At 36.6% G+C, this 12,158-nt stretch overlaps 1 protein-coding gene across 1 annotated transcript in view; it reads right to left on the bottom strand.

The window, feature by feature from the left end:
- Positions 1-12,158, bottom strand: part of GPC5 (glypican 5) — a 713,875-nt gene that overhangs the window by 318,375 nt on the left and 383,342 nt on the right. The window contains 1 exon segment of the mRNA XM_010581507.1: positions 7,465-7,627. Coding sequence (XP_010579809.1) covers positions 7,465-7,627 — 163 coding nt within the window.

Here is a 12,158-nt window from a genome sequence, read left to right as displayed (position 1 = left end):
TCTCATAGGATAATATTAATTGGGAGGCTAGGGGTATCTCACTCTTCCTTCTCACAGGAAGGCTGTCATAATCTGAGCTCTTGTCTTTCTTTCCCTCGTCTTTTGGGGAACTGAAAATCTTTCGAAGAGAAAGATTTATTGTAATCAGTACATTCCTGTGGAAAATTTGCATTTCAATAAATCAGTATTTTCTTTCAGCAAGAAGATACATATTGTCAACACATATGAAGTTCAAAGATTTTTCTGTATGCATGATCAAGTGTTGGCACAGAAATACACAATGATCTCAATTACTGAAGCATAAACAAAGCCACAGTGATACACAAGTTCCAATGATTTCCACAAAAAAAACCCAAATCACTTGTGCATTCGTATGCATAGACCTTTACCAGCCTATGAAGTTTGCACAGGTAAAGTTGCTGGATGTATAATGACCTGAAGCAGTGAGAGAAAATACAAAGCAATTCTATTTGAAATGCCATGTAAAAACTGAGAAAAGTTACAAGACAACTTCCTTGTATCTTATTTTGCAAAAAGGTGTGACCTGTATATTCATATTATGCATTGGAAAAAAACCAAATAATGACTTTTCAAGTTTTAGTTGTTTCCTATTTAAAGAGTATCAACTCTCTCTCTTGAATACAATCATTTGTCAGAAGTCAACATTTGTACTGCTTGAGTGATGAATTTAACCTGAGTAATGGATTGAAGCTGGACTGTCGGGTTGGACTGTTAATTCAGAAACAAATAAGGGAAAGGGTTACATAAAATTTGCTGAGGGAATTCACACAGAGGCAGAAATAAAGTCAGCTAATATAAAATTTTGTACTTTTCAACAGTGCATTGCCTGGTATTAACGTGTTACTCTCCACATGAAGATTGTTATGACAGAGCTTACCACAAACACAAACAAAGAAGCACAATTACTCTTCAAAGGTTTTAAGTTATCAAAATGCATTTAAAAAGCATACTCACTGGTCTAAAACACAGCGCATCAGAGCAGTGTAATTATTACAAATGACCTGCATTAATAACATGAGGTTATATTTTGATGGGAATTAACTTACAATAAGACCACTAATTCTGAAGTTACCAGAAAATCGGAGCCTTTTACTGCATGTATTCTTTCATTGAACCAATGTATAAATATTAACACTCAGAGTTACCAGTAAAGAAACAAACTTTCCAGCAAAGTACCAATGTATATTGCTTTCTTATTCATTCTTTTCTATTTCCTGAGGAAAAGGAATGATAATAGATGTTATAGCTTGTCGTGGTTTAACCCCAGCCAGCAACTAAGCACCACGCAGCCGCTTACTCACTACCTCCCCGCCCAGCGGGATGGGGGAGAGAATCAGAAGAAAAAAGTAAAACTTGTGGGTTGAGATAAGAACAGTTTAATAGAACAGAAGGGAAGAGACCAATAATGGTAATAACAACAATATTAAAATGACGATAATAATAATAAAAGGATTGGAATATACAAGTGTTGTACAATGAAACTGCTCACCACCCACCAACCAATGCCCAGTTAGTTCCTGAGCAGTGATCCCCCCCACTCCCACCCCCCCAGTTTATATACTGGGCATGACATCCCATGGTATGGAATACCCCATTGGCCAGTTTGGGTCAGCTGCCCTGGCTGTGTCCCCTCCCAACTTCTTGTGCCCCTCCAGCCTTCTCGCTGGCTAGGCATGAGAAGCTGAAAAATCCTCAACTTAGTATCAACACTAAGCAATAACTGAAAACATCAGTGTTTTATCAACATTCTTCTCATACTGAATCCAAGACATAGCACTGTACCAGCTACTAGGAAGACAACTAACTCTATCCCAGCCGAAACCAGGACATAGCTATTTATCTGGATAGAGAATAGCCTAAATGCTTTCTTATTGCCACAGCAGCAGAAGGGAAGTAGCCAGTGCCACTCTTGCAAAAGTGTTAGAGTCCACCAGCTGCCTGTTGAACAAATTCCAACTTATTACTTCTCAGTTTTTAGCAACTTTCAAAAAAACCTGGTGCCTACTGCTTTATGCCTCCCAAACTTAAGCACAGAGGATATACTCCGGTATGTCCTTTTCTGATCTGGGTTCTCCTGTGAAGATTACAGCTCTTCAGGAGTTCATTTTTGGAATAATCAGAGAAATGCAGAATATGGTATTGTGTGGTCAAGGTATGATGGAGGTTGTGTATCATCTGAACTACCTCTAGACTAATTGGCTATACATAGGAATAAAGTTGGCATCCTGGAGGAGATAGTCATTTTATGTGGTAATGGAGTAATAAAAGGGTAATTTATCAGCCTGGAGAATACTGGGGCTCCAATTAACAGGGCAGGAAGGAAAGCTTACTCCTCTCTGTGGATGCATTCACTTCCTTCTAACTTTTCCTTTTCACCAGCAGAAGCATCCTTCAAGATGTTTGCTTGGATAGAGAGGGGAAAAAACCCAACAAATTCTTCTGATTGATCTTCCAGATATGTAGACACTTTTGTGCTGTTTGAACCAACAAGTTACATACTGAACAAATGTATGTATATGTATGAAGTAAGACACCATTTACTTGTTTCACCTAATTTTAGGCCAAAAAGTATGGAAGTAATTACAGAGGACCAGAAAGCCAATTACAGATACAGTCCTTGCTCAAACAGTCCTGACAGTGAATAATACATCAAGTGGACTATAAAATTAATTCTGAATGGTACTCCTATGAAACATGGAGGATAAAAACACCTTCTGTGTGAAAGCATGTTTTTGCCTGGAATTAGTGCAGAAGTCATAGCAGGTGCTAGAGTGGGGCAAGGCACTCTTCTTGCATTTCAAAATGGGGTGGCTTGTTCTATAAGATCCCTCATTTTCTGCTCCTTCTCCACAAGCATCTTTCAGACATGTTTGCTCAAAGACAAACCGCCAACTATAGACAGAATTATGAGATGGGGAATACACACAGTCTGTTTCTGGAGAATTTTATAAGGTTAAAAAAGTCTGCATTCGATTCCATTAAAATATATCAAGCACCATCATTAAATGTCAGTTCTTCTAGCTAAACAAGAAATGATTAATCCTACCCATTCCACAAAACACAATATAAAATCTGAGTATAAAAGCAAGTATTAAAAGTTAGTGCAATTTTTAGACCAAGTTTGGGGTTCACAGCAAGAACTATTTTTTTAATTCATTTTTAATAGAATTGAGATGTTCTGAACTGAGTGAACTTATAAACGGTGAAGACATGTAGCCCTTCCAAAGACACCTGAATAAGAACACTTTACATTAACAATGGGGGATTAGGAAGAACAGTGTTGCGTGTAAACAAAATAAAGCCTGAAATCCTACTTCGACATAAAGGATCTCTTCCTTTACTGAGGTAACACAGAATGCAGATGAGAGTTTAAAACAATATAACAGATGGCAAACATCATAACAGATTTTATTGCCAGCTTGAAGTAGTTTTGGTCACAGAAGATGCCATCAGAATCAGATTTTTAAAAAAGAAAAAAGCAACTCTACTGAAGTGGGTGAAGGAGCAGAAAGAGGAGAAAGGATGTTTGAGACCTGAGAATGCAGTATAACATCAGATAAGAGACACAGACTGGTTTATTTGAATCATAGTACCCTCTTTTTATAGGGAGATCACAACATAAAGCCTCTTCCAAGTTATATTACCTCTATTGCAGAGTCTGAACAAGAAAATAATAATCTACAGATTAAGTAGTCCTAGCAATAAAATATTTTGGAGACTTTTTTCCTCAGACAGGATGAATATCAGGTGAGATAAAAATCTAGCAAGTGAGAGACAAGGTTTGCCTGTATATACCTCAAGCACAAAGACATCCCTGATATTTCTACATATACGAGCCCTGAACTAGGAGATCTCTGGCTGTAGTAAAGAAATGCCTGCATTGCATGTTAAAATGAGAAAGGAAAGACAAAGCAGTGGCAGACCACTTTTCAGAAAATTGTTGGTCTTGTTAAAAATCTTATGAGAATTTTGATAGATGGTATTGAGTGGCTCAGAGGAGTGATATCAGGATTAGCCCTTCCTCACAGAGCTATTTGAAAACAGATTCAAATCAATATATAGGTGATAAGTATTTGTTGTTACTACCTCTTCCATTCTGCAGGGTTTTTTGAGGAGGTAATTCATTGTGACGCATGAAATAGTCCTGTGGGAGCTCCTGGGTTAGAGCAGAATAAAACTAGCAAATGAAGTGTCAAGACTTTATACTACTGTTTATTTTATACATTTAAAGTACACTACCCTTTCTAGTACCATTCCTTCAAATAACTGCACCAATTTGCTATATTTTAAAAGTACTTATGAAGACCAAAGCAGTCAGCGCAATTGTAGGGCTTTGAAACACTGAATGTAATGTAAGGATTGACTGTTTGATATGAAACCCAGAATTTTTCAAAATACAATATATTTTAAGCACTAGTGTAATGCTAGGGCTATCACTTCTGTGTCATAAATACCAAATCTCTTCATTGGCCTTCCAAAGCCTAAACCCTGTCACCACACATTTGTCAGTCTCCAACACTAAATGAAAACAATTCTCACATCTGTAGCTCTGAGTTCAGAAATAAGTCATCTTTGACTTCAGAGGCTATGTGTTCACATAAAATTGCTAGAGGTTTGTCTAGGCAGAAACATATCTCCTCCCTTCCCCTCTGCTTCTTCCAGGTCTGGGGATCATACACATGTTCAGAAGGCAATGACATGGTGTCAAAAAAAAGGTGGATGTGTCTTTACACTTTATTTTTACACAAAGCAATGTACTTAAAAGGGCTACTTCTGTATCATACTTTATTAGCTTATTAAGATTATGAATTTGTCACAGACAGGATCATTTCCTTGGTAAAAATGTCTGGAATAGCTAACAAAAAGGAGCCTGGACTTTGGCTAGGACTTCCAGACTCTATTATAGTACAAAATAGGTAGTAATCCCCCTTTCTTTCCTGGCTGATTATGAGAGTACGTAAAGTTGCCCAGAAGAAAAAGACTGTAAAAAACTTCTTTGGTGAGGAAAAAATAATACTGTCTGTATGTCTCCATGTATCAAAAAAGTATAAAGTAAAATGAATTAATCGTGTGCATAATGGATACAGTTAAAATGTGTGTGTTACTAAGCCCCATAAATAATCTTTTTTCACCCATTTTAATGTGACACATTAAAAGGAAATAATTATTAAGTAACTTACCCATTGTATAAGTCATAATTCTTTTTTGAGCTTCAAAAATCATAAATGCATTGTAAAGTCCTATAACAATGCTTACCTATGACAAGAAAGTAAGTATCTGGTTTCTAGAGCTTAGTAAAACTTCTTGAAAGTGCTTTTTTACTTAAAAGTTCTTCTTAGACAAAATGACTGTAACAAGTATGTGTTTAAAACTGCAACAGTAAAGGTTGAGTTCATACTCACATTCAAACTATTTGGTGCTTCAGTTCAATCCTGGTGTCATTTGTGGTTTTTATATGTTTGTCACCCATTTATCAATATAGATGGAAGATTATTTCTCTGTACTATAAAGAGGATTATGACCCACATTTACATTTTCTTTGCCCCACCTTATTTCTACCTTCTGTCTTTATGGTTCTCTTACTGTTTTTCACAAACTGAAAGTTAATAGCAATAAAATACTGTGCTACTACAGTTCTACTGGACAGAAAGTCCACGTCAGTAAGCATGTATGATACCCCAGAACAAAGTAGTGTTTTCTAGGACTCCTTCTGGTATACATTCAAGATACATTTTAAGGTGCATTCCAAATAATAAATGCATGCCAGTATAAATCCGTAAAATCACAATGTCTCATTGAAGGTACTAATAACTCAATATATATGCACAAGTCTTAATATTGAACAGTATGGACTCATATTTTTGTTCTATAATATCTTAGAAAAAGTTCAAATGAAACAGCACTACATGCAAACTTCAGTATGCCTAATACATAGTTTATAATTCTAGAGATTTATATTACATGTAGTATAAAGAGAATATGAAGGCTAATTATATTTTTAACATTTTGAAAAGATTACACTAAATATATCAATATGAAGAAAATTCTAATGCACTAGACGAGGGCGAAAGAAAATGTACTATTCTTGCAATTCTTTTGTCATTTAATACTTTCTTAATAGCCCTAGTCATATTTTAAGACTATTTTACAGTCTTTTGATACCATAGAATGTCATTATCAAATAGATATAATATATCCAGTATTCCAAAGTACATCTGTTTTTAAATATTTGATCTCTAACTTCTTTTTTTCAAAGTTAAATCTTGAAAGGCACTCTCAGGAAGTAAGTTTCCAAACATTTTTGCAGATCTTTTAAAATCCCATCTAGAGAAGCTATAGCAGGACTTGAAAATGTATAGACTAGGTAGCAGTGCAACAGCATCTTAGGCTGATTCCAAACTGACCTGTTAAGGCATGTCCCAGAATGCTCAGTGTCATTTCTCCAGTTGTTCAAATCAGAACCGTGCAAGCATATACTACAGTTTCTGTATGGCCACATTTCTAAATTGCCTTTTCACTGTCAAGTCAAGAAGGACCTGGGGTTCTCACTTAAGCTTGGAAACATGGAGCACACTCAAATTCAGTAAATATAGGTAAATTCAGCAACTGACACAAACCTTGACTTCCAACCTATTAGTACTGAATTTTGCAATGCAAAATGCAGAATAATGCAAAAAGCAGAAAAACAAAAATGCAAAACGCAGAAATGTAATTTGGATCATACCAGGCATCTATCCCCATCATTTCTGCCTATATTTCTACACTGGGAAGAGAAATAAGAGATGCAGAATAATGTCCTGATTCAGAGAAGTAGTTACCTTACTTGTGTTTCAATACTATTGCTCATGCTTCCAGTTCCATGCCACTGAAGTGCACAAACAAATGATTTTTTGAAGAAAATTGATACAAATGTGTTTCAGAAAAGACAAATGAAACCCCAAACAAATAAAACCCCCAAAACCCAAAACTGTAACAAAAGCAGAAAGATGTGCAAGAAGTAATAATGGCATTGATGCTGAGTGCTACAGTACATTGGTTCCAACAGTTGTCTATGAAATTCAGCTACCACAACTAAACCTTTTATGTCACCACAGTTCCATGAAAAATTAGAACAATTTCTCTGCTTAACTGCCAAATCTTTTATGTTAAAGTACTAACTCACAGGGACATGTCATTGTAACACCTTTCATTTAACTAAAATATTGTGTTGAGGTCAGTCTACATTATGCCAAATACGTGTTAATGTGTTACGATGAAACTGATACTCATATTCAACCATGCTCATAGAAATCCTGTAATTGTAGTCCTATTCCTGTAAATCTTGGAAATATTGTACAGACAACTTTTCCATACTTTTTTCAAGATAATTCAGTGGTATGTATTAGTGAAAAATATGCCAATTCACTATTTAAATGCATGAAGGAAACAGAATCGTAGACTTACAGTCTGTAATTTTCAGGACTCTTTTGACTTCTCCACTTCCTGATCCTTCACAACCAACTTCATCATCACCATCTCCACTGATATGTTCATCTACAACTCCACCACTGCCTGTTTGTTGGAGATCCTATTTATCATATTTAGGAATTGATTTGCCCTGCAACAGCTGAAGACAATATATGGTATGCAAGTTAGCAGTACAGATGGAGAACTTCAGTGAGTACCAAAAATTTCATTTATGTTTGTCTAGCAATTATCTTTAAAAGAGTGGTATCTGGAGATGTATACTTCATTTTTAATTTAAAAAAAATATAAAATGTCTGTGTCTTTATTGCTACATAAAGAAAGATCAGGCACCAATTCCTGGCCCAGAGGCCAGGTGGAAAGGATAGGGACATAGAATCATAGAATAGTTTGGGTTGGAAGGGACCTTTAAAGGTCATCTAGTCCAACCCTCCCCCGCCATGGGCAGGGACATCTTCAACTAGATCAGGTTGCTCAGAGCCCTGTCCAACCTGACCTTCAATGTTTCCAGGGATGGGGCATCTACAGCCTCTCTGGGAAACCTTTTCCAGCATTTCACCACTCTCATTGTAAAAAAATTTCTTCCTTATATCTAGTCTGAATCTACCCTCCGTCAGTTTAAAACCTTTACCCCTTGTCCTTTTGCAATAGGCCCTACTATAGTCTGTCCCCATCTTTCTTATAAGCCCCTTTTAAGTACTGAAAGGCTGCATGAGGTCTCCCCGGAGCCTTCTCTTCTCCAGGCTGAACAACCCCAACTCTCTCAGCCTGCCCTCACAGGAGAGGTGCTCCAGCCCTCTGATCGTTTTGGTGGCCCTCCTCTAGATGCGCTCCAACAGGTCCATGTCTCTCCCATCCTGCGGACCCCAGAGCTGAACGCAGTACTGCAGGTGGGGTCTCACAAGAGGGGAGCAGAGGGGCAGAATCACCTCCCTCAACCCGCTGGTCACACTTCTTTTGTGCAGCCCAGGATACAGTTGGCTTTCTGGGCTGCGAGCGCACATTGCTGGCTCGTGTCCTCACTCCCTCAGGCTAATCCCCTTTAGAGCAGACAGACAGAATCCATGCTACATAGCAACTGGCCCTGGATCTTTTCAAGACCCCTGTGGTGTCCACAGGGCCTTAAGATACAATTATTTTCTTGTGTGAATTTTTCAGTTTAAAATATCTTGAATAGTATGAGAGCTGTGCTGCAGCTCTAGATTGGTGAATCCAAAACATACTTGTCATGTGCTCTGGATGTGTCATATGGGCATCTGGTAGAAGCTGAAGGAAAAAAATTTGTTGGGACCATATCAAATTTCTGACGAGGGAGCAGCAGACCCAGCTACTACAGTTGGAGCCAGTGCTAGCCTGGAGAGAACTATTTCCCAAATCACATCCAGGCATTGTTCTGGGAGAACTAATAAGGGTGACCTAAAACAAAGCAAAGGGATAGCTGATACTGGCCTATGCAGTGTAGGTGATTTTGGTCCAGTACAGAAGCTTGTTCTCTGGCTCCTTTTTATTTATCACTATAGACATGGCCAATGATGCCAGCATGGTCTACAAGACAACAGGTAGAGTTCTGAAAGTTTAACTCATTTCTCTGTTCTGTTGAGCAGAGCTGAGCAATCACCTGAATAATGTTAATCCCTCTCATTTATCAAATGTACAAATGCTGTCATCCAGCTTTTTAAATACTAAGTGGTAGGACATACATACACAATGTGCCATCTGCCCCATCCAGATTCAGTTCAGTTTACATGTCAGATATATATAAACTTCATAATCTCTAACGAAACAGGTTCTTAGAAATGTTAAGAATTCTTATAACTTTATCTAGTCCAAAATATCAGCTGGTACAGGCGTGTGCATTGCACTTGCTTCATTCTAGCAAGACTTCTTTACACTGGCCAAAACTCTGCTGGCTCAGATTCTATAATTTAATAATCAGATGTTTTTTCTCCTGAAAGTAGCTACTAATTAGTCTGAAACAGACTTAATTGTTTTATAACTTCAAAAATGTGTTGTTCAAGCAAGATACTGGGTTCTTATTTTTTGGACAATATACTCAGTTCATTTACAGAGTATGGAGTCACTTCCTGGACTATTTGATCTGTTAAGTGCTGTACAGTGCCCAGAAAAAAATATTTTAATCACTACTACAAAGCCATCACTCAGATAAATCTCAGGAGCTTTATAAAAGCCACTAGCAACACTGTATAAGAACAGGAGAATGCCATTCACCACTGAATCAGCAGAACCAATTTATGCAGCACTTTTGATTCAAAAGTTTTATTAGACAGTTATATGTTACCTGAAAGACAAACTACCTAGCTAAGAGAAAAAAAGTTCTTTTGTATAGCTGCCCTGCTCCTGCTCATTGTGTGATTCATGCCATACTTCTGCCAACATAGTATTTATGGGGAAAAAACCACAGACAGTCTAATGAAGTACATTTAGTTAAACAGGACACTTTCTTATTTTTTTGGCGCAATTCAAATCATGACACAACTCCAAAGCCAGCTGTATGATAGGGTACTCTTTATCCCTGAGCTCTGTGGCATAAATGTGGGAATGAACCTCCAGCAAGACATTTTTTCAAACACGAGTTGCTGCTAAAGTTTCCATAGTATAGTGTGTATATATATATATATATACACACACACACACATTTTTTCAGCCTGAGAACATGCATAGCCCTTCACATTCTGTATCTGTGTCTCAGTTTTAAAAATATATTGGCTTAATAAGGTCTTTATATTTTTCTCCTTCTCTAAATTTCAGTCCAAAGTTCTCCTTCCTCTTTTTTTTACCCTTTCTGCTTACTGTGCATTATTGACTTATGACTAGAAATCTGAAAACTCAGGCAATCCCACTAAATTGCTTTAAATGTAGGTTCAACATTGAAAAATTGTTCTTCAACTTTTTCCAAACTTTTTGCTGTACTTGAAAGAGTAGAGGTTAAGGAATGAACAAGCTCCTTTGTAATTTGGGTTTTGTTATTCTCTTCAGTCTCCTTAATTGTACAAGAAGAAATGTTGTCTCCATATAAGTTCACAAATCCCACTGCTGGTTCGCTACTAAGCATGGCTTAGATTGAATATAAATTCTTTATTAAATTTATATAATCCATGTACTTCTTCAAAGCTAGTTGATTCACTTTAGAAATAAAGATAAAAGGCATTTAAAATTATTATTCTGTTGTGCCATAATTTTTATAAAGCTATTATTTAAGAGGAAAAGAAACATAGGTTATAACTGGGGAATTTTGTTGCATACACTTGCTGGGTCTTCCAGCTCAATAAGCAAGATTACTAGCTGTATACTGTGTCCCCAAAAAAACTACTACAATAAATGTTCTTCCCTTTATATGGCAGGCTAAAATAATCTCTTTTTCTTTTAGGTGTCCAAAAAGGTTTTCCATTCTATCAAATTTCTGTCTTTAAAAAAGAAAAATACTGTGAGTTTAATAATGCATCACTGTCTTTCTATTTCAATGAAAATAGCAGTAAATATTACTGGCAACCATGTTAGCTTGACTGAGTTATGGCAAGGGTTAGGTCACCAGTGTTGTGAGACTGCAGTAGGCACACCAATATTCCAGGCTAGATTTGCTGGATCTTTCTCTTAATTTTGGTGAAAGTTCATTAAACTAAGATTTTGATATCAAAAACATGTCCTCTGCTGGTGGCATTTTATTTTCACAGAAAATTTGTGTTTTCTTACCACTACTGTGGTACATATGCACAGGTGAACGATTCATGTGCAAGTCAACTGAAAGGTCCTTGGGAATCTTCAGCTTCACACCTTGCCTATGTATCTTTGGGAGGCTGGGCCTCCAGCTTAGATCTTTCACTGCCCAATTGCCTAAAAGCCCCTTGGGATTTTCACTGATGGCTTAGTGGAACACTTTCTTTGACATAAACAGCAATTCTGAAAAAAGTTATAATAGCAAAAAGTACCATTAATAAATTTTGTGAAATTTCATCTTTTAGAATGAAAATGCAGGTTTGTATGACAGAAGTTATATTGTTGTAATAAAGTACTTACAGGGTTATGTAAATATATGACTTGGTACTATATAACATTTCAGTAAGAAAACGAACTGCTTACAGCAGCTACAGAGGCATCTATAAGGGTATTTGAAGCTTCCTGACAAATCTGAGAGTGTAAGCATAATTAGGAAAATTATCACTAAGAATGTATGGTTGTTATACAGTTCTATAGGGTCTGGTAATTTTTTGAGATTATTTAAGATTTTTATCAGTTACCTGGGAAGCAGTATAAAACACAAAACTGTAATGATAAACCTTTCACTGCTACAAGAAATGGAGAACTACTAAATAACAAAGAGAAGCGACAAACTGTCTAAGAAAATACCTCATCTGGTAAGCCAGGCAACTGAATGAATTTTTAAACACATACTATAATAAAATACAGACAAATGTAAATTTGCAAGTCTAAATATTATATTACATGCATATTTGAAGAGAAAATATTCTGTTCTGTAAAATAATTGTGGGTGTCCTGGATAGCCAGCAGACTATGAATTATCAAGAGTAGTGTTCTAGCCAAAGATTTTAATGGGATATCTTTGGGGACAGAAATAGGAATACTAAGTCAGATTAGGGATGTTATATTACTCATAAATCCAATTCTTGTTTCTTCTGTTCAGAAAGGATGGCACA

This window comes from Haliaeetus leucocephalus, unplaced genomic scaffold (genome assembly GCF_000737465.1).
Source record: "Haliaeetus leucocephalus isolate CR32 unplaced genomic scaffold, Haliaeetus_leucocephalus-4.0 Scaffold784, whole genome shotgun sequence".
NCBI lineage: Eukaryota > Metazoa > Chordata > Aves > Accipitriformes > Accipitridae > Haliaeetus > Haliaeetus leucocephalus.
This window is presented reverse-complemented; position numbering and strand designations above follow the sequence as displayed.